The following is a 23,152-nucleotide window of genomic DNA, read 5'->3' on the forward strand; positions in this document are numbered from 1 at the left end:
TTGTCTTATCTATTTTTGTGCCCCCTCCCCCACTCCCACCATGAGTGGTGGGGGCATATAGATTTGGTCTTGTCCGTGCGTGCGTCCTTCCGAAAAAAGTTTGTGACGCGCCTAGCTCAATAAGTATTTCATACAGATTAATGAAACCTTGCATGAGTCTTAATCATGATATGAAATTGCGCACCTCCTATTTTTCATCTGGCTCCTCCCCTATTTCCAGAGTTTTGGCCTCTGATAAAGTCAAAAATGCACATTTTCACCTTGTGACGCGCTAGCTCAGAAAATATTTGATATAAATCTATGAACCTTGCATGAGTCTTTATCATGATATGAAATTGCACACATTCTATTTTTCCTGAAGCTCCGCCCCCTATTTCCAGAGTTATAGCCCCTGAAATAGTCAAAAATGCACATTTTCACCTTGTGACGCGCCTAGCTAAAAAAATATTTCATATAGATTGATGAAACCTTGCACGAGTCTTAATCATGATATAAACTTGCGCACTTCCTGTTTTTTGTCTGGCTCTGCCCCCTATTTCCAGAGTTATGGCCCCTTAAATAGTCAAAAATGCACATTTTCACCTTATTTCACCCATGAGTGGTGGGGGCATATAGATTTAGTCTTGTCCGTGCGTGCGTCCGGCCTTACGAAAAATGTTTTGTCATGCGCCTAGCTCAAAAAGTATTTGATATAAATTGATGAAAACTTGTGGGAGTCTTTATCATGATATAAACTTGCACACCTCTTATTTTTTGTCTTGCTCCACCCCCTATTTCCAAAGTTATGGCTCCGGAAATAGTCAAAAATGCACATTTTCATCCGTGAATGACGTGCTTAGCTCAAAAAGTATTTGATGTAAATTCATGAAACCTTGTCTTTATCATGATGTGACCTTGCACACTTGGCATTCTTCTTGAAATTTTATTGCTTATGGCAGTGTTACGGCCCTTGAAATAGCCAAAATAGTGGATTTTTTGTTTGTGATGCTCATAGCTCATAGCTCAAAAAGTATATGGCCTAGAATAATGAATCCTTTATATAAAATGTTTGTTGAGGCTATACCCCCTTTAGACTGCAAACATTTGAATTATTGCCCCCTATTTGTGACAAATGTACCACTGTGTCCTACAGACATATTCTAGTTCTTTTGTCTGAAAATCTCTGGTAATATTTTGACCTCATACTTCCATCAATTCTTCAAATAGTCGAGCACGCTGTCAACAGACAGCCCATGGTCCACCCTTTCTCAAAAACTGTAAGAGCTACAGCTTTGAATATTTGCACACTTATTTTTCAGAATTATGGCCTTTTTGTACTTTGAAATTCTGAACTGTAACTCATTTCTTACATATTGTCCAGCACTTGCAGACGAACGATGGCACCCGTAGGCGGTGCTCTTGGTTGGCCTTTGAAATATCACAAGTACATCTAACCAGCGCATTGTGTCCTTCTCCTACAGTTTCCATCCAGTTGAATTGAAACTTGGTATACACCATCAACATGATTATATTGGCAAGCTCATATTTTCGTGAATTTTATGTCCGATTGTTTTATTCTGGACTGAGACCATGTCGTGGTCTTTATTATTTTTAAAGCATTTTCGTAGGCATGTGTCATACATTGTTGATGCCTTTTTTTTTAGTGATTTGGGAACCGAATATTGTCGGCCTTTGATATTAAACTGTTTTCTTTACAGGCAGGGCCTTCATGTGATATGCAGTCTGTGGACATGGCTGGTGGATCAGGCGAAAATATGGTAATTACAAAAGTACAAAAGCCATTTCGTTTATAAACAGATAAGCACCCAGTTGCTGAAAGTTTTTATGCCCCCACCCCACTCCCCATGTGGGGGTTGGGCTGTAGAGTTGCCCTTGTCTTTCCATCCAAATTTGTGTTGTGCATATTTATGACCCACTTCAAAGGAGGGGTATATTGTTTTGCTGATGTCGATTGGTCTGTCTGTGTATATTGTTCGGTCCGTAGACCAAACGGTTTCCAGATAATAACTCAAGAATGCTTGGGCCTAGGATCATGAAAATTGATAGGCAGGTTGGTCGTGAGCAGCAGATGACCCCTAGTGATTTTGAGATCAGTAGGTCAAAGGTCAATGTCACAGTGACCACGTACAGTTAAACGGTTTCTGGGCGATAACTTGAGAATGCTTGGGCCTAGGACCAGGAAACTTAATAGGAAGGTTGATCATGACCAGTAGATGACCCCTATTGATTTTGGGATCAGTAAGTCAAAGGTCAAGGTTACAGTGACCCGAAACAGTTAGACCATTTCTGGATGATAACTTGAAAAATAGAACAGATGCCAGATAATAACTCAAGAATGCTTTGGCCCAGGATCTTCAAACTTGACGTGAAGTTTGGGCATGATCAGTAGGTGACCGCTATTGGTTTTGAGGTCAGTAGGTTAAAGGTCAAGGTCACATTGACCCAGAACAGTAGAACTTTTTTTGCCAGATAACTAGAAAATGCTTTGGTCTAAGATCACATATGATACGGAGGTCACTTATGACTCATGGCTAAATGACCCATAATTATTGATTTGAGGTCAGTACATCAAACTTCCAGTGCATAGTGACCAAATAATTTCTGCTCCTTGTGCAGTTACTGGATGCATCAACGGGGGCATTTCGTGTTCTACGAGCTTTTGTTAAAAAATATTTGACCCAGAGTCATCAAACGTCATAGGATTGTTATTCAGCACGGGAAGTTGTGCACCTGATGTTTTAATAAGGATCTCACACAGCTAGATCAGAGTTAAGGCCCTTGACTTAGTCAAAAACATGCATAAGGTGTCCTATGTTTGTGTCGCATGGATCTCAAAAAGTATTTGACCCAGGATTATGAAACATTACAGAAATATTATTCAGCATGTGAAGTTGTGCACCCCGGGTTTTGTTAGAGATATCACACAGTTAGACCGGAGTTATTATGTCTGCCCCCTACTGGGGGAGACATATTATTTTTGCCCTGTCCGTCCGTCACACTTCATTTCCGATCAATAACTGGAGAACCATTTGACCTAGAACCTTCAAACTTCATAGGGTGGTAGGGCTTATGGAGTAGACGACCCAGATTGTTTTTAGGGTCATTCAATTAAAGGCCAAGGTCACAGGGGCCTGAACATGGAAAACAATTTCCGATCAGTAACTTGAGAATCACTTGACCCAGAATGTTAAAACCTCATAGGATTATTGGACATGCAGAGTAGATGACCCCTATTGATTTTGGTGATGAAATTATGCATGGAGGGGCACCTGGGGTCTTCCTCCACCATTAAAGCTGGAAAGTCGCCATATGACCCAAAATTGTGTCGGTGCGACGTTAAACCCAACAAAATAAATAAAACCTATTGATTTTGGGGTTACTCTGTTAAAGGTCAAGGTCACAGGGGCCTGTACATGGAAAACCATTTCCGATCAATAACTTGAAAACCACTTGACCAAGTATGTTGAAACATCATAGAATTATTGGACTTGCAGAGTAGATGACCCCTATTGATTTTGGGGTTACTCTATTAAAGATCAAGGTCACAAGGACCAGAACATGGAAATCCATTTCCGATCAATAACTTGAGAACCATATGACCCAGAACCTTGTAACTTAATAGGATGATAGGACTTACAGATTAGATGACCCATATTGTTTTTAGGGTCACTCCATCAAAGGTCAAGATCACAGGGGCCATCTGCCTGTCACAATTCTTTTCCGATCAATAACTGGAGAACCATTTGACGTAGAACCTTCAAACTTTATTGGTTGATAGGGCTTACAAAGTAGATGACCCCTATTATATTTGGGTTTACTCGATCAAAGGTCAAGGTCTTAGGGGCTTGAACATGGAAAACCCTTTCTGATAAATAACTTGAGAACCATTTGACCCAGAATTGTGAAACTTCTTAGTATGCTTGCAAATATAGAGTAGATGACCCGATTTTTGGGTCACTTAATCAAAGTTCAAGGTCACAAGGGCCAGAAATTGGAAAACCGTTTCTGATCAATGACTTGAGAACCATTTGACCCAGAACCTTCTAACTTCATAGGATGGTAGGACTTACAGAATTGATGACTTCTAGTGACTTTGGGGTCACTTTAGCAAAGGTCAAGGTCACAGAGGCCTGAACATGGAAAATGCTCTCCGATCAATAACTTGAGAACCACTTGGCCCAGAATGTTAAAACTTCATAGGATGATTGGACATGCAGAGTAGATGGCCCCAACCGATTTTGTCATTACTCGATCAAAGGTCAAGGTCACAGGGGCCAGAACATGGAAAACCGTTTCCAATCCATAACTTGAGAACCACTAGGCCCAGAATGTTGAAACTTCTTGGGATGATTGGACATGCCAAGTAGACAATCCCTATTACAGCCAACCATCGGTGTCTCTCGGACATTTGCTCCTGTCCCCTATTGACTTCTTGACTAGTAATACTATGCATTGGGAGAGAAATGCACATTTCTACAAAAGCATCTTCTAGTTACCCTTGACTTAGTTAAAACTATGCATAAATACTTTAGTAGTGAAAATGTAAAAGAGTCATAAAACATTATATAGCATGTGATGTTGTGCACCTGGTGTTTTGTTTGGGATTTCCCTCAGGTAGGCCAGAGTTATTGTGCTTAAAAGTTCATGTTGCATATATCTAAAAGATATTTCACCTAGAGTCTTTACAGTGACAGGAGTGGGAGTACCTGTGTCCTGTGGACACATATCTAGCTTTACCTTCATCTCATGAAATATGATTTTTATAAGCAGTGTACATAAAATGTCTGTTATGTTATGAAAATGAATTTGTCCTTTCAACAAAATGTAGCAAAAATGTCTGTCTTTTTTTAAATAGTATTTTGATGAATAAAAGATGCATAGTTTGATAATTTCTTTTGCATATCTATTACCTACAACGTGCACATTTAAATGCACTCAGTTTCTTTACAGAGGGAAATCTCTGTAACAGAAGGAAAAAAGGAAAGCCACCCAGAAGAGAACATGGAAAATGGAGCAGGAGAAAAGGTACTGTATAGAAATACTTCAAGTGAACAGGTAATCTTTTCTAGTTTGTTTGATACCACAAAGGTTCAGTTTTTAGCTCTGCTATACGAAGTATATGGAGAGTCATCCAACTTGACCTGGCGTCAGTGTCCACACCTTTGTTAAAGTTTTGATGCACTTCCTTTTTATCTCAGTAATTGCTTGATGGATTTGCTTCGAACTTAAAAAAAGCCCGCCCGCCCGCTTAGCTCAGTAGGTAAGAGCGTTGGTCTACGGATCGCGGGGTCGTGAGTTCGATCCTCGGGCGGGGCGTATGTTCTCCGTGACTATTTGATAAATGACATTGTGTCTGAAATCATTAGTCATCCACCACTGTTTCATGTGGGGGAGTTGGCAGTTACTTGCGGAGAACAGGTTTGTACTGGTACAGAATCCAGGAAAACTGGTTAGGTTAACTGCCCGCCGTTACATGACTGAAATACTGTTGAAAAACGGCTTTAAACCCAAAACAAACAATCGAACTTAAAAAAGTCATTCCCCATCATCCCCAACATCATAAATTCTCGCACCTGTATTTCATGAATGATCCTCCCTTTTTACTTAGAATTTCAGGTTAAAGTTTTGGTGCACTTTCACTCTACATCTGTTAATACTATACTGATTTTATTCAAGCTTAATATTGTTGTTCTATATCATAACTCACGTCATATGACACAAGGTTCACAACTCTGACACCAAATTGTCATGAATTATGCCCCCTTTTTACTTAGAATTTATGTTAATTTGATACATTAAATTATATTTCTATTTTATTACATTCTTCCTCATCATTGTCTACATCATATGACACAAAGTTCATAACTCTTGCACAAATATATTTTAAATTATGATCCTATTTACTTAGAATTTCAGTTTATTTTTTATGCTTTTTCAATATATCTCTTGTTGATAAATTTATGCAGTTGATTCAAACTTAAATTGATTATTCCACCTCATCACCCACGTCATATAACACAAGATCCATAACTTTGACACCAGGATTTTATGATAAACTTGAGAACCACTTGACACAGAACCTTAAAACTTGGTAGCCTGATGGGACTAATGAAGTAGATAACCACTGTAGTTTTGAGGTCAGTAGGTCAAAGGTAAAGATCACAGGGAACTGAACCTTGAAAATGGTTTCCGCCCAATATCTTGAGTAACAATTGACCAAGAACTTTCAAACTTGGTAGCATTAATAGGCAAGGCTCAGGGTGAACTATTGTGATCGCTCACCGTCCGGCATTCGTCTGTCCAAACTTTCCTTTAAACAACATCTCCTCCTAAACCACCAGGCCAATTTTGATGAAGCTTCACAGGGATGTTCATTGGATGGTCTTCTTCAAACATTGTTCAAAGAATTGAATTCCATTTAGAACTCTGGTTGCCATGGCAACCGAAAGGAAAACTTTAAAAATCTTCTTGTCCAAAACCACAGGTCATAGGGCTTTTATATTTAATATGTAGCATCATCTAATGGTCCTCTACCAAGATTGTTCAAGTTATTCCCCTAGGGTCAAATATGGCCCCGCCGTGGGGGTCACATGGTTTACGTAGACTTATGTAGGTCTTGTCAAAAACCACAAGGCATAGAGCCTCAATATTTGGCATGTGACATCATCTAATGGTCTGCTATAAAGATTGTTCAAATTATGCCCCTGGGATAAAAGAGGCCCCGTCACGGGGGTCCGACGTTTTACATAGACTTATGTAGGAAAAAACTTAAAAAACCTTCTTGTCTGAAACCAAAAGACCTAGGCCTTTGATATTTGATGTGTAGCATTGCCTTTTGGTTCCCTACCAGAATTGTTCAAATTATGCCCCTAGGATGAAAAGAAGCCCCACCCCGGGGGTCTCAAGTTTTACATAGACTTAAATAGGAAAAAACTTAAAAAATTTTCTTGTCTGAAACCACAAGACCTAGGCTTTTGATGTTTGGTATGTAGCATTGCCTTGTGGTTTTGTACCAAGATTGTTCAAATTATGCCCCTGGGGTGAAAAGAGGCCCCGCCCCGGGGGTCCTAAATTTTGCATAGACTTATTTAAGAAAAAAAATCTTGTCTGAAATTGCAAGGCCAAGGCTTTTCATTTTTGGTATGTTGCATTGCCTAGTGGTCCTTTACCAAGATTGATCAAATTATGCCTCTGGGGTAAAAAGAGGCCCTGCCCTGGGGGTCCCAAGTTTTACGTAGATTTACATAGGAAAAAACTTCTAAAAATCTTCTTGACTGAAAGTTCAAGGCCTAGGCTTCTGATATTCAGTTTGTAGCATTGCCTAGTGGCTCTCTAGAAGATTGTTCAAATAATGCCCCTGGGGTGAAAAGAGGCCCCTCCCCGAGGGTCACATAGTTTTATGAGTTACATAGGAATAAATACTTCAAAATTATCTGATCATATTTCCTAGACTGTTTAATTATAATTACCTTATGACCCCAAGTAATTAGGGGTCACTTGACTGTAACCTTGACCTACTGACCTACTTTCTTGTTTTTGAAGATTCAGCCTTGAAATTTGTATGACATATACAGTTTTGCACACTGATCTTAAAACTGACTTTCAGTGACCATGATTGTGACCTACTGACCTTTCTTGTTTTTTTAAAATACAGCCTGGAAATTTGGACGACATATGCAGTTTTGCACACCAATCTTAAAACTGATTTTCAGTGACCATGAATGTGACCTACTTTCTTAATATTTTAGCATCAGTTTGCCATTTGAAACATGTGGCTGATATTACTCAGGTGTGCGATTCAGGGTCATCATGACCCTCTTGTTGAAGGTACAGGCTTCAGATTTGGACCACATGCATAGTTTTGTGTTTCGAAATGAAATTTGACCTTGATTTTGACCTAGTGACCTACTTCTACATTTCTCTAGCTACAGCCTTCAAATTTGCACCACATGCATAATTTTGTGTACCGCAATGAACTTTGCCCTTGAGATTGACCTGGTGACCTACCTTCACTTTTCTCAAACTACAAGCTTCAAATTTGGACCACATGCATAGTTTTGTGTTCTGAATTGAAATTTGACCTAGTACCTACTTTCACATTTCTCAAGCTACAGCCTTCAAATTTGAAGCATATGCACAGTTTTGTATACCGAAATGAACTTTGACCTTGAAATTGATTTGGTGACCTACTTTCACATTTCTCAAGCTACAACTTTCAAATTTGAACCACATGCATGGAATACATGCACAGTTTTGTGTACCGAAATGAACTTTGACCTTGAGCTAGTCTTGAAATTTGGAACATTCAAAAATGGCTCAATGGTGGGCACCAAGATCACTCTGTGATCTCTTGTTACAAAATTATACCCTGTTTAAGACTTACCGGTAAGCTTTTGTATGCAAGCTGGTATCCCAGTACCCACCAGTTGGACAACATACTTTTTCACTTGCAAGGCTTACGTTCCATACCTCTATACTGCTTTTTATTAGCTCACCTGAGCCAAAGGCTCATGGTGTGCTTTTGTGACTGCTCAATGTCCGTTGTGTGACGTGTGTCGTCCGTCAACATTTTCTGAAAAAAATCTTCTTGAAAACCACTGGGCAGAATTACACCAAACTTCACAGGAATGATCCTTGGGTGGCCCCCTTTCAGAATTGTTCAAAGAATTGAATTCCATGCAGAAGTCTGGTTGCCATGGCAACTGAAAGGAAAAACATATATATATAGACTTATGTACCAAGATATTCAAATTATCCCCCAAGGGTCAAATATTGCCCTGACCTGGGGGTCACATGGTTTATATAGACTTATGTAGGGAACATTTTGAAAATCTTCTTGTACAAAACCACATGGCCTAGGGCTTTGATATTTGGTATGTAGCATCATCTAGTGGTCCTCTACCAAGATTTTTCAAATTATCCCCCTAGGGTCAAATATGGTCCCGCCCCGGGGGTTCCAAGTTTTACTTATATAGGGAAAAAAGTTTAAAAATCTTCCTGTCTGAAACCACAAAACCTAGGCCTTTGATATTTGCTTTGTAGCATTGTCTTATGGTCCTCAGCCAAAATTATTCAAATTGTACCCCTGGGGTGAAAAGAGGCCCCGCCCTGGGGGTCCCAAGTTTTACATAGACTTAATATAGGAAAAAAACTTTAAAAACCTTCTTGTCTGAAACCACAAGACCTAGACCTTTGATATTTAGTATGTAGCATTGCCTTGTGGTCCTCTACCAAGATTGTTCAAATTATTATCCTGGGGTGAAAAGAAGCCCCGCCCTGGGGTCCAAAGTTTTACATTGACTTATATAGGAAAAAACTTTAAAAATCTTCTTGTCTGAAACTGAAAGGCCTAGGCTTTTGATATTTGGTATGTTGCATTGCCAAGTGGTCCTCTACCAATATTATTCAAATTATTACCCTTGGGTGAAAAGAAGCCCCGCCCTGGGGTCCCAAGGTTTACATAGACTTATATATGAAAAAAATTTAGAATTCTTTTTGGCTGAAACTGGAAGGCCTAGGCTTTTGACATTTGGTATGATGCAGTGCCTAGTAGTCCTCTACCAAAATTGTTCAAATTATGCCCCTTAATATTTTAGCATCATTTTGACATTTGAAATATGTAGGTCATATTATTCAGGTGAGCGATCCAGAGTCATCATGACCCTCTTGTTCCATAGATAGTATCGGCTGCGCAGAAAGATGCGTATAAAAAACTATAGGAATTCCCTTTAAGGGCTTGAAATATTTTCTTTTCGTTAGGTAGTTTAACCTATTATTTGAATGTTGTCAAAAATGTTTAGACCTGTTACAAGTGTTAGGATCTTGTTATTATAGAAATGATTAGGCAATCCTGAGAGGTTATAAAAATGTTCACCTTAAAAATATGAATATCGATAAAAAACATTGCAGGTCAAAAAATCTCTTAAAAGGCGATCACTTAAAAGGCGATCAGATGAAAGGGCAGGCTGCTCTGAAGAAAAAATTATAAAGACAGAAGAAGTAAAAGATAACAAAAGATCAGTGAAGAATAAACAAGATTTACTGAAGGCAAAAAATCTACCAAAGACTGAATCTTCAAAAAATACTAATCAAGTACTAAAGAAAAAATATGTTCCAACTGCTGAGACAGAAAAAGACCCAAAGACAAAACAATTTCAAGAAACGACAAATCAGCCAAAGACAATGAAAGTGCCGCTATCATCAGCTTCTGCCAATCAGGTAATAAAACAAAAATCCTTAGACCTAACCCTTACCCTACAGTAACAAATCTCACCAAAGAATGAACAATCATACAAATATTTCTCTGGTTGTTAACTAATTTGCTTTTTGTGCCAACCAAATTTTATTATTTTATTTTTTGGAGGAAGGTCCATCTGAATTTGTGTCGTTCATATCTCAAAAAGTATTTGACCCAGTGTCATTAAATCTCACATGGTTGTTATTCAGCATAGGAAGTTGTGCACCAGGGATTTTAATTTGGATCTCATACAGCCAGACCAAAGTTATGGCCCTTGACCGATTAAAAAAATGCATAAAAAGCATGCAAGTTTTGTCGCACATATCTTTAAAAGTATTTGACCTAGGGTCATGAAACATCATAGGAATCTTATTCAGGATGTGAAGTTGTGCACCTATGCTTTTTGTTTCGGATTTCTTTCAGTCAGACCAGAGGATTGTTTTATAGCTTGCGAAGTTGTGCACCTGCTGTTCTCTTTGGGATTTCACTCATCTAGGCCTGAGTTATGGTTCTTAACTTAGTGAAAGATACACATAAATTTCTTAAAAGTTTGTGTCGCATATGTCTGAAAAATATTTCACATAGAGTAATTAAACTATGTACAGTGACAGAAGTGGGGGGCCACCTGTGTCCTATGGACACACATCTAGTTATGTCTCCCCAATACATTGTTTTTGCCTTTGCCGTCCGTCTGTCCGTCCATCTGCATTAAGCTTGTCCGGCTTTCACAGGTCAAACTGCTGACCGTATTTCGATGAAACTTCATAGGAGTGATCAGTACCAAGCCTAGTTGTGCATATCGCCGGCATGTTCCGCTTCGCTGCACAAAATGGCCGTCAGAACTAAAATAGAAAAATCTTGTTCGTCTTCCACAGGTCAAACTGTTGGCTGGATTTTGACAAAACTTCACAGGAGTGATCAGTATCAGCAAGCCTAGTTGTGCATATCGCCGGCATGTTCCGCTTTGCTGCACAAAATGGCCACCAGAACTAAAAATAGAAAAATCTTGTCTGGCTTTCACAGGTCAAACTGCTGGCTGGATTTGGACGAAACATCACAGGAAAGACAGTAGCATACCTAGTTGTGCATATTGCCGGCATGTTTCGCTTCGCTGCACAAAATGGCGGCCAGAGCTAAAAATAGAAAAATCTTGTCCGGTTTTCAAAGGTCAAACTGCTGGCTGGATTTCGATTAAACATCACAGCAATGATAAGTACCAAGCCTAGTTATGCATATCGCTGGCATGTTCCGCTTTGCTGCACAAAATGGCCGGCAGAGCTAAAAATAGAATAATCTTGACCGGCTTTCACAGGTCAAACTGCCGGCCGGATTTCGACGAAACTTTATAGGAGTGATGAGTACCAAGCCTAGTTATGCATATCGCCGGTATGTTTGGCTTCGCTGCACAAAATGATCGCCAGAGCTAAAAACAGAAAAATCTTGTCCTGCTTTGACAGGTCAAACTGCTGGCTGGATTTTTACAATACTTCACAGGAGTTATCAGTACCAAGCCTAGTTGTGCATATCGCTGGCACGTACTGCTTTGCTGCACAAAATGGCCACCAGGGCTAAAAATATAAAAATCTTGTCCGGCTTTCACAGGTCAAACTGCTGGCCAGATTTTGACGAAACTTCACAGGAGTGATCAGTACCAAGCGTAGTTGTGCATATTGCTGGCATATCCCGCTTCGCTGCACAAAATGGCCGCCAGAGCTAAAGGTATACATAGGGGGAGACATATGTTTTTGTGAAAAAAACACCTTCTAGTGTCAGTTTAAATGGAAACTTGATTTTATGTTCCACGCCCCTTCGAAGAAGAGACGGTATATTGCTTTGCATGATTGTCACGTCGGTCTATATGTTCAGCTGTTGGTAGAGCAAACAGTTTTCACTAACTCGAGAACCACCTGACCCAGAACATTGAAACTGGATAGCCTTACTGGGCATATGAAGTTGATGACCCCCTATTGTTTTGAGGGTCAGTATCTCAAAGGTCAAGATCACAGGGGCCTGAATCTTGAAAATGGTTTCCGTGAAAAAATTTGAGAATCATTTTACCAAAAAACATCAAACTTGATAGCTAGATTGGGCTTATAAGGTTGATGACCCAATTTTTAGCTCACCTGAGCTCAAAGGTGAGCTTTTGTGATCGCCCTGTGTCCGTCGTCGTCCGTCCGTCGTCAACAGTTTGACTGTTAACACTCTAGAGGTCACAATTTTGGCCCAATATTAATGAAACTTGGTCAGAATATTACTCTCAATAAAATCTTGGACTAGTTTGATATTGGGTCATCTGGGGTCAAAAACTAGGTCACCAGGTCAAATCAAAGGAAAAGTTTGTTAACACTCTAGAGGCCACATTTATGATGTATCTTCATGAATCTTGGTCAGAATGTTGATCTTGATGGTCTCAAGGTCCGGTTTGAATCTGGATCATGTAGGAGCAAAAACTAGGTCACCAGGTCAAATCAAAGGAAAAGCTAGTTAACACTGTAGAGGCCACATTTATGACCATATCTTAATGAAACTTGGTCAGAATATTGACCTTGATGATCTATAGGTCAAATTCAAATCTGGATCAGGTGGGATCAAAAACTAGGTCACTAGGTCAAATCAAAGGAAAAGTTTGTTAACACTCTAGAGGCCACATTTATGACTGTATCTTCATGAAACTTAGATGATCTTTAGGTCAAGATCGAATCTGGGTCATGTGGGGTCAAAAACGAGGTCACCTGGTCAGATCAAAGGAAAAGCTAGTTAACACTTTAGAGACCACATTTATGACCATATCTTAGTGAAACTTGGTCAGAATGTTAATTTTGATGATCTTCAGGTCAATAGGTCAGGTGAACGATACAGGGCCTTCATGGTCCTCTTGTTTGTTTTTTTTGGGTGGGGTGGTGGGTCAGTTAGTCTATAACGTTAGAGCCATTTGACCTAGAACCTTCAAACTTGATAGCATGATTTGGCTCATGAAGTAAATGACCCCTGTTGTTTTGGGGGTTAAAGGTCAAAGTCACAGTGACTTGAACATTGAAAAATATTATTGCACAGTAACCTTTGAACCACTTTACCAAAAGCCTTCAAATTGGATAGCATGATATGTATTATGAAGTAGATGATCCATGTCATTTTTGTGGTCAGTAAGTCGAGGTCATGGTCACCTTATGATAACATGATTGGGCTTATGAAGTAGATGACCCGTATTGTTTTGGAGATTATTAAGTCAAAAGTTATGGTCACAGAAGCTAGAACATTGAAAACTTTTGACCGCTCAATAACTTGAGAACCATTTGACCCAGTATCTTCAGACTTAATAGTATGATTGGGCTTATGAAATAGATAACCCATATAGTCTTAGGGGTTAGTATTGATTTATTTTGTTAGGTTTGACGTCTCACCGTCACAATCATAGGTCATATGGTGACTTCCCAGCTTTGATAGTGAAGGAAGACCCCAGGTGCCCCTCCTTGCATTATTTCATCACGAGCGGGCACCTGGGTAGAACCACCGACCTTCCGTAAGCCAGCTGGATGGCTTCCGCACATTAAGATTCAACGCCTCACTGAGGCGTTGAACCCACATCGATGTGGGACAAGTGATTTGAAGTCAGCGGCCTTAACCAGTCAGCCACAGAGGCCCTGGGGGTTAGTAGGTCAAAGGTCAAGGTCATAGTGATCACTGGACTGAAAAAGGGACAACCTGTCATGAGGGACATACCTGTTTTACAAACACCTCTTGTTTTTAAAACATTTAATTGGTCTAACAAAAGCAAGGCTAGGATGTCAAATTTGAGAATTTGTAGTTGTTCCAGTAAATCAAGTTGCAGCCTGATATGCTTAAAAGGTTATCAAGTTCCTTTAAGTAGACGATAAACAGGTTCGTACGGTTGTTCTGTAACTTCAGCCTTTTAGAGATGCATATTAAAAATACAAACATAACCTTTGTAAGCCAGACGAGTAATACATGTATGTAAGAAAAGGCAGATGCTGTTTTACAACCCGATCATTTTCTTTGTAAAATTAATTTCTCCAGAGCAACAACCTGTGTATAGAAGACAAATTTCAGTCTTCCTGATATTGCTGTTGTTTTTCATAGATTACATTATATTGTAAATTTTATTTATTGAAAAAGAGAGCTGGAAAATTGGATATGCATGTCAGTGATACTGTTTTGTACAGTTTAAAGGATATTTCATTTATTTTTTGTACTGCCTATGGCTATTTATTTTATTAGCAAGTTTAAAGGTAATAAAACGCCTCGATAACCTAGTGGTAGAGCGTTCGCTTCGAGTGTGTGAGGTAATGGGTTCGATCCCCGGCCACATCATAACAAAGACGTGATAATTGGTAACAGTAGCTCCCTTGCTTGGCACTCAGCATTTAAAGGGAAACTGGCCTCTTCTTTCATATCCTCGTGGCGATGGATTCCATCAGGAATGAGATGTCGAGAGTGATTAATGTAAGTTGTAAACTTTGTTTCACAATCGACCCAAGATAAATTAGTATAAACTAAAGGTAAAAAGTATTTCGCAATAATTATATGTCTTTGTTATTCTGATACAGAAAGAGGAAAAAGAAGATATTGACCAAAGAAATAATGAAGGTAATGTTTGCTTGACATTGTCACAAAACCTGCTGAATTTTGTATTAGTTTTAGTAGAGGGAAACCAATATGATAGATTTCTTTTGCTTAGAGGATATGTGTTTGTTTGAGTCTTTAGAAAGTCAAAATAACTTTCACCGACAGAAAACTAGATGCACTATTTTCACACTCTTAAAAATGAAACAACAAGTTTTCTTTCTATTTCATGTTTTAAATAAGTTTTATCTAGAAGAGACATACCCTAATCAACATCTGCTGGTAGTCAAATGTGCACTTAATGATATACAGTTATTTACAATAAAAGTTGCTTGATAGCTATTGAAAGGTTTTAAGTTTAGTTAAATTCTTGTATCTGTTGCTTAAACTTTTTGGTTCATTAACTCATCTTTTATCTTGAATCTGTTGCTATGATTATTATGAATCAGTATTGCAGCTCTGCATTATCTTTTAGATGATAAATTGGACGGTGAGAATAGTGAGATAAAATTCCCCTTAGTTTCATCAAGATCTCAACAACCATCTGGATCATTTATTGATTCACATGGACATGTCGAAACTGTGTTGGAATCAGGTGCCAAAGTTCAAGCATCATATTCTGTCTGCAAAATTTACTTCCCAACTGTAGGTGGCAATGCAGATGCTACTGGGTTTCGTGTAGGCTCGAGATACATCATGACAGCGGCTCATGTCACAAATGCATTTTCTAAAGGTTTGTTCGATTTGAGCTTGTTGCCTGATACTAGTACAATCCTGTTTTCTTTTCATATACATTAGGTGACAGAAATGAAGGGAATCAGAGTCACAACTATTAAAACAGTCGAAAAATAAATAATTTCTAAATGAGCATACTTTATACAGATAGATTTGTTCTTACAATATGTCTCGAAATTTGTCAATAAATAAAATGTTAAGTTACTGGAGAAGGAGCATAGTTGTTCCATAGCACATGGACATAATTATGTCTTTCTTTTGAAGCAGATTATTTGTTGGGAAAGGCACATGCAGCTTCAGTGATAGCTCATTTTACCGATTCTGCTCTGTCTTTAAGAGTGCCACCCTCTTAGAGCTTTTGTGACCACTCAATGTCCGTCATCAGTCTTGCGGCGTGCGTCCGTCAACAATTTCTAAAAAAAATCTTGAAAACCACTGGGCAGAATTACACCAAACTTCACAGAAATGATCCTTGGGTGGACCCCTTCCAAAACAGTTCAAAGAATTGAATTTCATGCAGAACTCTGGTTGCCATAGGAAAATTCTTCTTGTCTAAAACCACAAGACCTAGGCCTTTGGGGTGAAAAGAGGCCCTGCTCCGGGGTGGGGGGGGGGGGGGTCGCAAGTTTTATACAGACATATAGGAAAAAACTTTAAAAATCTTCTCGCCTGAATCTGGAAGGCCTAGGCTTTTAATATTTGGTATGTTGCATTGCCTTGTGGTCCTCTACCAAATTTTTTCAATTATACCCCTGTGATGAATAGAGGCCCTGGCCTTGGGGTTTCCAAATTTAACATAGAATTACATATACATGTATATAAGAAAAAATACAAATCTTCTTGTCTTTAAGTTCAAGGCCTAGACCTTTGATTTTTGGTATGTAGCATTGCCTAGTGGATCTCTCACAAGATTGTTCAAGTTATGCCCCTTGGGTGGAAAGAGGCCCTGCTCCAGGGGTCACTTGTTATATTAGTTATATAGGAATATACATGTATACTTATATAAAAATTATCAGATCATATTTCCTAGACTGTTTAATCATAATTACCTGATGACCCCAATTGATTAGGGGTCACTTGACTGTGACCTTGACCTACTTTCTTGTTTTTTTAAGATACAGCCTTGAAATTTGGATGACATGTACAGTTTTGCACACCGATCTTAAAATTACTTTCAGTGACCTACTTTCTAATATTTTAGCATCAGTGTGCCATTTTAAACATATGGCTTGTATTACTCAGGTGAGCGATTCAGGGTCATCATGACCCTCTTGGTTTTTAAAAAATTGTTCCTCCGATATATTTTCAGGACTCCAGTATGCAGCAGAAACATATGCACAATTTAACTACAAGCTAGATGGGATATTTAGGGAGGAAGACAAATACTTAATCAAAGGTGTTGTGTATTCAAATAAAGAAACTGACATAGCAGTGATTGAGCTTCTTGATCATCCAAATGGATTTCCTCCTAGTTTAACTGCTTTCTCACCTCCTTGTCTTGAAAGAGGATTCTATTTGATTGGCCATTCCCAAGGAAGCATTATGAAAACCAATTTTGTAAATAAAATCGTCGATAAGGACTGTCCGAAAATGCAGCATACACTTGGTCAGCTGCGAGAAATGAGTTTAAAACATACGAGTGGTAGAGGTTATGACACTCCGCCATACGATACTGTTGACAATCCATATAGATTCCTTTTTCAGTGCAAGTTCTCTAAAGGTGCAAGTGGGGCTCCAGGAATAGTTCTTATAGGGGGAACAATTTATGTAACAACTGTTTTATTACACGGATACCCAGACTGGTATTACGACACATCCATGGAAACATATAAGAGCAACTGGCTACCCGAGCATTGTGTACAACAGGGTGTTAATCTAATGTGTCTTCGTAACTTGATGCAAGAAACACATTCAAGCCTATGCCAAGATATATTTGGCATACAGCAGTAACAAGAACCTAGGCACAAACATTGGTAGGAATCAGTCACAGAGTTTGCATGTTCAATGGACTTTTTCCGTTGCTGCAAAACAATTATGATTAAAATGAGCTTTAATAAACCGTTAGTTAAAAAGTGACAAAGGCAGCATTGCATATTTGTAGACTGTCCACAGTATACTTCTTTGTGACAGATTTAAGTGCATGAAGACTAAGATTTGGTAGCCTTGCTTGCGGCGTAGAATTCTTCACATGAAGAAGCCATCTAGCTGGCTTACGGAAGGTTTGTGGTTCTAAGCAGTTGCCAACCCGTGATACAGTAATGTCTAGAGGGGAACCTGAAATCTTCCGCCATGATCAAAAGCTAGAAGGTCGCCATGTCACCTTTTAATGTGTCGATGTGACGTTAAACACATCAAAAACAAAGAAATAAGAATTTGGGCAGTGACTTAACAAGAAATTGATAATGAATGCTAGTGCCTATATACGTAGTTATTTGAATTCAGATGTGTTGTTTAGGGAGATCTTGTTATACCCTTACAAAACGAAGTTTGGGGGGTAAACAAAAATGTATAAGAGTGAGCGTGTCGGTCGGACTGTCCGTTGGTTTTCATGGTTTCCGGACAATAACTCATGAAAGGCCTGACAGATTTAAATAAATTTTGGTACACAGGTGTAACATCAGAAAAAACATATCAGGTTCGACTTTGAGGTCAGTAGGTCAAAGGTCAAGGTGACAATGACCTGGAACAGTTGAACGGTTTCCAGATGGTAACTTGAGAATGCTTGGGGCTAGGATCATAAATTTTGGTACACAGGTGTTACATGATAAAATACAGGTCAGGTTCGACTTTGAGGTCAGTAGGTCAAGGTCACAATGACTCGAAACAGTTAAAAGGTTTCCAGATGATAACTTGAGAACGCTTGGTTCCAGGACCATTAAAATTGACAGGGAGGTTGTTCATGACCAGCAGATGACCCCAATTGATTTTGAGATCAGTATGTCACAGGTCAAGGTCACAGTGACCCGGAACAGTTAAACGATTTTCGGACGATAACTTAGAACGCTTTGGCCTAAAATCACGAAACTTAATAGGGAGGTTGATCATGACCAGCAGATGACCCCTATTGATTCCGAGTTCGAAAGGTCAAAGGTCAGTGACCGTGAATACTTAAACCGTTTTCGGACAATAACTTGAAAATGCTTTGGCCAAGGATCATGAAACTTCATAGGGAGGTTGATCATGACCAGCAGATGTCCCCTATTGATTTTGAGGTCAGTAGGTCATAGGTTAAGCAAATTCGGCTTTGACATTGGCTTAGTTCGGTGACAAGGCCGTTTTGTGGGGGTATAATTCGTAAGTCCTGTGACAACTCTAGTATTTGACTTAAGTATTTGACAGCTGCTTTAACATTTAGTTTTGTTGATGAAATTAACAGTCTCTCTCTCTCTCCTCTCTCTCTCTCTGTCTCTGTTATTGTGTAGGTGGGTTGTTAAGACCAGTAACTAATTAATGCCAGTCTAAAGCAAGGTAGGCATTCGTTAGCTGGAATGCTCCCTTGCCTTGTCATACCAAGGACGTAAAAATGGTACTAGGAGCTTCCTCTCTTAAATCTCTGTATTAAGAACTAGAAGTGGTCAGCCCAGTGTCAGTATAACGTGACTTGGTGGGGTATCATATATTGTATTTATGTGCAGTGAAGTTAGCATTGTTCTGACTGCCACATGTAGACACTGTCGTTTATATTACTGAAAAAGTTGTAAAAGACGCTAAACACCATCATGCACGCACGCACAGGCACACACGCATACAAAACATACTGATGAAATTAATGGTACATCCTTTGGAAGCATAGAATGCAGCGAAGCAAACCATTAGAGGACTGTTTGATCGAGTGGTTCAAGTTAGATAATTAAAAACTGCAACACCCCTACGCCATAGCACTGGCTTAAACGGAAGATTTTTACATTATGAACTTCGAATGGAATCCATGATTCCAAAGGATCAGAAGTAATCAGACCACTGAGTCTGCGAATTATGAGACTTTTTACAATGGAGACTTCAAAGAATTAAGATTTCATTTTGCTATCTGTTTTGTCTCTGTAGCAGTATAAATACTTCCATTAATTATCAGAATTTATTACAAAAGTTTACTTGTTCATATAACCCCCTTTTTAGCTTATCATTAAATCTAAGTGAAAGACAGGAAATGATCACATCTAATAGATTATTTTTCTTTTTGCTTCATACCTGTAATTGTAAAACAATTTTATCTAGAAGTGTTTAGTTCTCCTGAGCACAAAGTTCTCAAGGTTAACGTTTAGGCTGGTTTGATGCCAGTTTTCCGTCCTTTCGTTGTCCAAGCTGTTCTGGTTCTAGCATCTTCAGCTCTGAAGTATCTTAATAAACTCCTACAAAATGTATATGGCCATAACATCTCAGTCAAGTTTAAATATGTGCTAAATGGGACATTCAGTGTAATAACGATGTCTAACATACTTACACTCTAGTGCCTTTATTTTTCACCTGTTCTTAATGTAATTAGATAGACTGTGTATGAATCATGTTTGACTTTGGATAAAATTTGAACCTGCATACAAGGAGTTATGACTCTTGATCAGTTTTTTGTTACATTGAAATTGAACCTGTTGTTAAGAGCAGCAAAACTCGGGTGAAAGATATTCGGCCATTATGGCACTTTTGCAGTGTTTAATATATTGTTTTGTCTAAGTTCATTTGATTAAAAATTGAAATTAAATTTTAGATTTTTACTGTTGAACACTTTCGAAAGTCATTTATTCTCCAGTTTATTGGGATTTTACACTGAAAAAAAGAACAGAACAAAAGTCACATACGGTAGTTTCCAGTGTGAATCTTTGCAAATAGGCAGTGGCTAGAGAACCGGAATCGGTTCCCTAGACAGCGAACTTATTCGTCCGGAACCGGTTCTCTAGCCAAAGTATTGTGCATAGGCTAGGGAACCGGAATTTTATTTCTATGCATAATGCTGCCGAAATCCACTGTTTCTTGGTAAGTATCATGAATATTATTATCTTAATTAATTTTACCATGCCGTTGCATTTATCTGCGTTTACTGCCTCCGAAAGTGTACTCGCCGCATACTGTGTCCGCCATATTGGAATGATATAAACTATTACGAATGAATGCGTGAAAACTACTTTCCCGTTTTTGAATGTTATTTGCTTTAAACATGTACTATGTTTAAATTATTTAAATATAAAATAGTATTGATTTGTATTTGCGTCATTACATGTTTAAGGATGTACAAAATAATTTAATTGCCATTAAAGCTTCATGCGGATTCTTTGATCACTTTAAAAATACTGGTTTGTTACACCTCGGCATTTCATGTGCACAACAGTTTTTTTTATTGGATTAAAGTTTGCAAATGATTTATAGCAAATTGGAAAGGCATGTGACCAATACTGATTACCAGAAATTACTTGATTTGTTTTAATTGTTTCTTTTATTGTATTGTATCTTTCAAGTTTAAGTTTTAACCTATACTGTGTTGGTGCGCCGGAAACCCAAATAAATAAATAAATTAAATTTCAAGTTTATTTCGGCTTGCTCCAATGCCGACGATTTCCGCATTCATTCGTAATGGTTTATTTTATCATTCCAATATGGCGGACAGTATGGGGCGAGTACACTTATGAAGACACAGTAAACACAGATAAATGAAAGGGCATGACTTGCTGAAATGGTAAAATTAATTAAGATAATAACATGCATGATACTTACCAAAAGAAACAGTGAATTATGCATAGAAATAAAATTCCGGTTACTAGCCTATGCACGGTACTTCGGCTAGAGAACCGGTTCTGGACGAATAAGTTCGCTGTCTAGGGAAACGATTCCGGTTCTCTAGCCACTGCCTTGCGAATAACATCTTTCCCATCCAGTAGCTCACAACGGCTTAGAAGAGTTTTTCAGCTGTTTGAAAAATGTCTGATAGAAAACTTAGAGTAGGATTTTTTGACAACAAGTGTAACTTTCTATCAAATTCATAGGATATTATGATATGTAAGACATATCTGTCCTGAAGCTTAGGCACTATATTTGCTTCTTCCTTTTTAGAGTTGTGGGGTAAATAACAAAAAAAACTGCAAACAGTATTTATTTATTTAATCTAGTCTGTTACCATGACTTCTGCATTAAAGGTGACTATTTTGCTACAGTTTGTTTCAAGTGGACCTTCCAATATATACAGCTGGATAATTTTGTTTCCCACGTGTTGAGGTGGAGACATTGATTTAGTGCTGTATGTCAGAAAATTGCTCTTGCAAGCGTTTCGGAACCAGACACCAAACTTCCCAAAATTGTTTGTTGCCAAGCTTATGCATGTCGTCAACATTTTCCAGTTTGTTTATTTTCAGCCAACATGTGAGACTCGAATCATAAAGTTAATGATGTTTTGGCAGTTCTCTTATATTATTGAGCAGATTTCCACCAAACGTTACAAAAGTGGTCAGTGCCAAGCTTCATTAATGTGCATATTTTCGGCATGTTCGGGTTCAGTAATTTTCAGTGGAGTTAGGGCCCTATTTGGCAGCATCTCTTACAACATTGTGCAGATTTGCACAAACCTTTATAAGATTTGTCATTGCCAAGCTTATATATGCATATCATCGGCATATCCGTTTCTGTGATTTTCAACAGAGTCATTGCCCTTTATTTCTAATGGTTTACCTTGTTTACTTTGCTTCCTGTATACCATTGGGTTGAATTTCACCGAACCTCATGAGTGATTAGTGTGACGCGTAGTTGTGCATATCATCAGCATGTTCCAGTTTAAGGTTTCAGTGGAGTCATGACCCTTGATTTGTTGAATTCTTCGATGTCTGTGCTACTTCTCCCATACCGCTGTTTGGAATTATGCCAAACTTCACATCAGTGATAACTGTCAAGCCTAGTTACCGGTATGTATTTGATTGGAATATTGTGGTTCAGTGAATTTCGCTGAAGTTTTGACCCTTAATTTTTGGCATTTTACAATTTGCCTGGCAAGTGGTGGGAGACATAGGTTTTTAGAAAAAAAACAATATCTAGTTGATGAATATTTTCATAAAAAAAGGAGAAACTTAGATTGTTACATGTAGTGCAAAATTTAGCACCGCAAAGTGAGGTATGTTCAGTCTCGTTTGATAGATCTTGTTTTCAGCTGGTTACAAAATTAATGTATATTAGAATTTTCTTTCTTTATAAAAATCGTTGTTTTCCTTCAATTTTGCTGCTTAGAGTATCTTCTAATGTATGTCCATGTCAATTTTTCATCCCCCGCGTGGCTGATTAAATCGGGAGGGGGGGGGGGGGGTATTGAAATGGCGTTGTCCGTCCGCAGCCATTTCTCAGTAACCAGCAGGTAGAATTTCATAAAACTTGAAATAAACATGAACCAACATACTGCGATGATGCCCGTCAAGTTTTTTTTTGGATTGGTCAATTTCCCTTAGAGTTATTGCCCTTGATTTAATGAAAAATCCACGTATGCAGCCATTTCTCAGTAACAAGCTGGTAGAATTTCATGAAACTTGAAATAAATATGAACCAACATACTTCGATGATGCCCGCCATTTTTTTTATTGGTCAATTTTCCTAAGAGTTATTGCCCTTGAAAATTCCACGTCAGGAGCCATA

The 23,152-nt window shown here is 38.5% G+C and overlaps 1 protein-coding gene across 1 annotated transcript; it reads left to right on the forward strand.

Moving 5' to 3' along the window:
• Nucleotides 1-1,697: 1,697 nt before the first annotated feature.
• LOC128554079 (uncharacterized) lies at nucleotides 1,698-21,167 on the forward strand (the record flags this gene model as incomplete). Its single annotated transcript, XM_053535304.1, has 6 exons — nucleotides 1,698-1,757; nucleotides 4,951-5,055; nucleotides 9,910-10,218; nucleotides 14,803-14,842; nucleotides 15,294-15,551; nucleotides 16,863-21,167. Coding segments are annotated over 6 exons (1,413 nt in total), but the record flags the coding sequence as incomplete, so codon positions are not given.
• Between the last annotated feature and the right edge of the window lie 1,985 nt (nucleotides 21,168-23,152).

Source organism: Mercenaria mercenaria, unplaced genomic scaffold (genome assembly GCF_021730395.1).
Source record: "Mercenaria mercenaria strain notata unplaced genomic scaffold, MADL_Memer_1 contig_4699, whole genome shotgun sequence".
NCBI classification, from domain to species: domain Eukaryota; kingdom Metazoa; phylum Mollusca; class Bivalvia; order Venerida; family Veneridae; genus Mercenaria; species Mercenaria mercenaria.